General features: G+C 33.9%; 1 protein-coding gene across 1 annotated transcript in view; it reads right to left on the bottom strand.

Annotated features, from left to right (window-relative positions):
- LOC119577767 (cleavage and polyadenylation specificity factor subunit 1-like) overlaps positions 1-5,000 on the bottom strand; it is a 26,914-nt gene that overhangs the window by 20,531 nt on the left and 1,383 nt on the right. Inside the window, exons 2-10 of the mRNA XM_037925320.1 lie at positions 2,981-3,179; positions 2,306-2,517; positions 1,902-2,200; positions 1,538-1,788; positions 1,201-1,382; positions 834-996; positions 615-721; positions 182-355; positions 1-40 (exon numbers count right to left, since the gene is read on the bottom strand). The exon at positions 1-40 is cut by the window's left edge and continues 203 nt beyond it. Coding sequence (XP_037781248.1) covers positions 1-40; positions 182-355; positions 615-721; positions 834-996; positions 1,201-1,382; positions 1,538-1,788; positions 1,902-2,200; positions 2,306-2,517; positions 2,981-3,158 — 1,606 coding nt within the window. The 5' untranslated portion in view covers positions 3,159-3,179. The remainder of the gene's footprint in view (positions 41-181; positions 356-614; positions 722-833; positions 997-1,200; positions 1,383-1,537; positions 1,789-1,901; positions 2,201-2,305; positions 2,518-2,980; positions 3,180-5,000) is intronic.

Raw genomic sequence — 5,000 nt, forward strand, 5'->3', positions numbered from 1 at the left:
ACATGTCCTCTACATCCGGTAAATCAAAAGTTGTCAACACCTGCAAAAAAAAAAAAATTAATACAATTTTCTGCACTGTCTATCTTTTCTATCTAAGAATGCAATATCAAATGGGCATGTCAGTCAGCATTACAGTAATCTTCAAAGAAGATAATCCTCCTATTCTAATACACAGATTTACCTGGGGTTTGATGGATCTCTGGAGAATGGACAGTGCACCATTCTTTCCATGTCCAGATGTTGTAACCAGTTCCACACATGGGTCAACGGCATTTTCATACTCTTCACTCAGGAAAGCTGGCTCACCCATGGCTATGTCACCACATGGGCCAATGTTCAACAAACTGTCCATTACCTACAAAATAAACTTTGTCAGTTCTTATACCAGTGAAAAAATAATAGTAGACTATATTTGATTTTGTGCATGTGTTTGTCTATATGCATTTGCATGCATGTGTGTGTGCATTTTATGTGAATCCATTTCAGGAGCCCTCAATTACCAATGGCTTAAAATATATCTAAAACTTCAACCCTTAGCAACTATTTAAAACATAATAAGTTAACATATAGTTTTGATACTAAATCATTCAAGTAAATTGTAAAAAACTCTTTACCTCAAAGTTATACGAAGCAAGCTGGACAGTTGAGGTATCCTCTTGTCCATATACTTCAAGTGCATCATCATCTCGAATGTCATCTACATTACTAGCAATCCAGTCACCTGCAATGACCAATATAAATTAGTTTAATCTCTACAAAAGACATTCAGAAAAGATACCTTTCATTAATTTAGCTCAACTGCAAATTTCCATACCCAATTTGTTAATGCCAACCTAATGTGTCAAACTTCTTCCTCTTGGTAGGAGGTTCTTGATCAGCTGGAACATTGCTCCTAGAACGCAGAGGATCACTCAACTCCTTTTCTATGTACCGGAGGAGCAAGGAATTTCCCAGTCGTGAGCCAAGGAAAAGGTACTGGTCCTCACAGACTGTCATCTGAAAGATATAATGTTGTTATTAATCTTAGAACTTTCTTTTATTTTCATAACTTTCCTGAAAGATATTCGTGGAGCATTTTCATAACTTTCATAAATTATATACATAATTTTAATCATGCTAATGATATACTGTGTATTGCAACTAATATCTACCAGGAGTTAATAAACACACACACAAAAAAAGAATATCTATTAAACTTACACTGCATGTTAGCACAGATGCAGCAGCTTTGTCAAAATGAAAACTCCGCACAGAACGCATGGAATCTGCTACCAAGGTCAAAACATACAGCTCACCACCTTTCAATGATATTACAACCCTGTCATCTGTGACGAACTCGCCATGTGCACAGTCTAGAGATATTACCACTCCCTCTTGTTTTCCTGAAAGAAAGCAAACCACTGCTATACTCCTGAATTTCAAATCTGATGTATACAGAAATGCTTTGGTGTAAGGAATATCAAATTTAACAAACACAAAGTTTTATTTCACCTTCATTAAAACATCAAGAAACTGTACCAAGTTAGTTTTTACTTACTTAAGGGGAAATTGGTGTTTTTGTCACCTTGCGAATTAAGAGAAACACCATATGGAGGCACTGACTGAGTCAAGTATGTGAGTGAGTTACAAGCAAACAAGAGGACACCCCCAATGGGCTTTGGAACAGGGAGCAACTTCAGACAGTCATGTGGAAGACTAGACAGGGACCAGATGACTGGATGAAGACGCTGCCGGATATTAAGAGATATGGCTGCAAGGGCACATGTGTCCTGACGCACTGCTACTCGCCTGTGTAAAAATATAAGTCAAAGACACATATATAACTGTATGATGTTTAGGCAACTCAATAACTCCATATCTTCATAATTTTTTTAAACTTCAAAATCACTCTCATATCTTACCCTGGGAAGGTCTTGATGGGCTCATACAGCAACATCAGAGTTGGGTCATAATATCCATGGAGGAACTGCATGTCTATAATGTTGTCAATGGAGGGGGCCTCAAAATCCTTTGGATCTATAATGTAAGACTGCAGCACTGGACCTCTTGCGTGTGATGCACTGTAATCTAATTCGTCTGTAGCATTGTCTCTTCTGAATGGGAGAATAACAATCTTTCTGCCAAATATAAGCATGGCAGCACATCTTGCCTCAGGATCTACCCGGACAAGTGGCAGGCACACATTTTGTACCCAGCCTCCCTGTAAAATAATTACACATTATTACCATGTGAACTAAAAATCTCACTATTACCACTGTCTTCATATCTGCACAACAACACCAAACTAGGTTATTATGACACAAACCCTGATATCTTCCTTCTCAAAATAATGTAGTGAGACTGTTCTTAGGTTGTGGTTGTAAGGATCATATTCCACCACTGAGAGTTTGGCATCCTTGAAGCCAAGCAGGAGAGAGTCTCGCAGAGGGGACAGAGTAACAGATGCCATCGTGGCCACATTATCATGCAATTTGTATGTAGCCATGCATTCTAGCTTAACCTTTGGTGGACCATTATCTGGAATGTACATTGTGAACATCTTTAATCAAGATTATATGTAACATTCTTTTGGATAGTAAGAGAACAATACTATAGAAAAGAAAATAATGATGTAAAGAAAATATATAAAGTATTGGTAACAATAAAATTATATATAAAATAATAAGTATTTACTATATATATAATTGTAATCTGTAATTATCAATTCTACTAATACTGATACTTCAAGCACTATTAATAACAAATATAATGATGCCATACTGTAAACAAGAACAACAACAACAACAATAACTAAAAAAAAAAAAAAAAAAAAAAAAAAAAAATATATATATATATATATATATAATATATATATATATATATATATATATATATATATATATATATATATATATATATATATACACATATATATACATAACACATAAAAAAATATTTTTAAAAACCCCGATACTCTAAAATATAAAATACATCCACAAACCTGTGATGTTCCGGTCATCCTTCTTGCTTCTGGGCGACACTTCTGCCACCAGACGGAAAACTCGTATAATGTTTGCCCCTGCAACAACCAGGGACTTCTCCCGGTGACTAAAGAAGTTACAGTAGAGAGAGTGCTCAACTCCCAGGGCTGGGTGTGTTACTTTGCATAGATTGTACATCTTTGCTCTTATTACAAAAATCTGGAAAGTAAGCATCATAATATAAATTACTTACATTTCTTTTCATGCATATCATGTGTTTTTATGATGTTTCCTATGTTTGTAACTTTTGAAATGAAGGTTTATAAGTAATATAGTACATCTGTTTAATAACTATATGACATGAATGTAAGATCAGATTATTGAGGATTTTGTCAAAGTACTATGTCAACTGGTATGAAAACTATGTTTCTTTTCCTTTCTTTGTGTAGACCTTGTGTAACTCTGATCATAGTCATTACAAAATACTAGTATAGAGCATTTTCAAAAACAAATTTTGAAGGGAGGGGGGAAAAAAATTATCTTTGATGGAATCACTGGTAATTACTGTCTGTCATTATCTTGAGCAACATGTAGCATTATGGTAGTCATGTGATACTAGAAAATAACACTGTAATTGATAAACAATCCATGGCCTGGGATGCATTGCAAAAAAGTTATCCAACAACCACCTTGTATACATGATTTATGTGATCATATAATACTGTATACAAAAGAATATACCAATTGAAACTGGGAGGAGGGTGTAAATTTGTGTGTTTATATGTATGCAAGTGTGTGTGTGTGTGTGTGCATCCTTTGGCTCATACAATATATCACAGAGATCATCATCATTGCTAGATTCACCTAAATCATCCTGGTAGGAATCCTTCTTTGATTTCCATCATATGTAACTATCATCTTTTTCATTTTCTAGTGTTTTGCATTATAAAATGTTGTTCACTCTAATGGGGTTTAAGCTGCATTTCTCTCATTCATTTCAAGGTTGAAATTTCTAGGCAGAATATCTTATTCTGCTCTTGGAGACTATGTGACTGTAATAATGGACCAATACCAGGTCCATCAAGCAAATAAAAACAAACAAGATTTTTAGAAGTACACACATAAAACCCATTGATCTTACACAAAGTCAGTGACTCTTATGTCAGATGTACAGGAGTCCTTCTGCACAGACCCTGGTAAAGAAGGGGTTAATGACCTTAAAAATCTTACTGTATTCTAAAATTACCTCTAGCACATATGGCAAATATGTGGAAGTCTTTGTGGTGTTTTCATTGACTTCTGTTACATATTTATCATTAATTTCCTGTAATACTAAGCCCAATTCAGATTCCACACACCTACCCCTGATATAGAAAGATTATTTTTACCTTTTTTATAACATATTCATAAAAGTAATTTACTTAGGAATCTGCCATCTTAAATGACATATTAATTTAAGAGTAAATATATTCCTTCACAAATTATCTGAATGTTATAATACCCATAACAGTAAAATAAAATTATAAAATGTATCAAAGTCTGCTAATACAATGATCTAAAAAAAAAAAGAACTATAATTCCAAATTACTAAAAAGGCCAATGCAATTCAAACCTCTCTACAAATCCTTCTGATTTAACCTTTACCCACTACAGAAAAAGTTCCAAAAATAAAAAAATAAAATCTTTTTAGTACATGACACTCTTAACATAAAAAAATGAACAGTAGACTACATAGAAACACTCGATGAGCTTTTCCAAGATACTATTCTTTTATAGCATCTCCATCAAAAACTGCAAAAAAAAAAAAAAAAACTATACTACAAAAAATAACCAACTGTGGGAAATTTCACTAGCAGCATCTGGCATCCACATCATTTCAGGTGGATTCAAAAGTTAAAGCAATTTGATGCCTATAAGGTGAGCATGAGACAATGGATATTTTGATTAGATCATGACACATGATTACATAACATCATTATTTCAACCTTATTACATTACTTTAAATTTTCAACTTGCAACAAAAATGTCTCTTACATGTCC

The sequence above is a fragment of the Penaeus monodon genome, chromosome 10 (assembly GCF_015228065.2).
Source record: "Penaeus monodon isolate SGIC_2016 chromosome 10, NSTDA_Pmon_1, whole genome shotgun sequence".
Lineage (NCBI taxonomy): Eukaryota > Metazoa > Arthropoda > Malacostraca > Decapoda > Penaeidae > Penaeus > Penaeus monodon.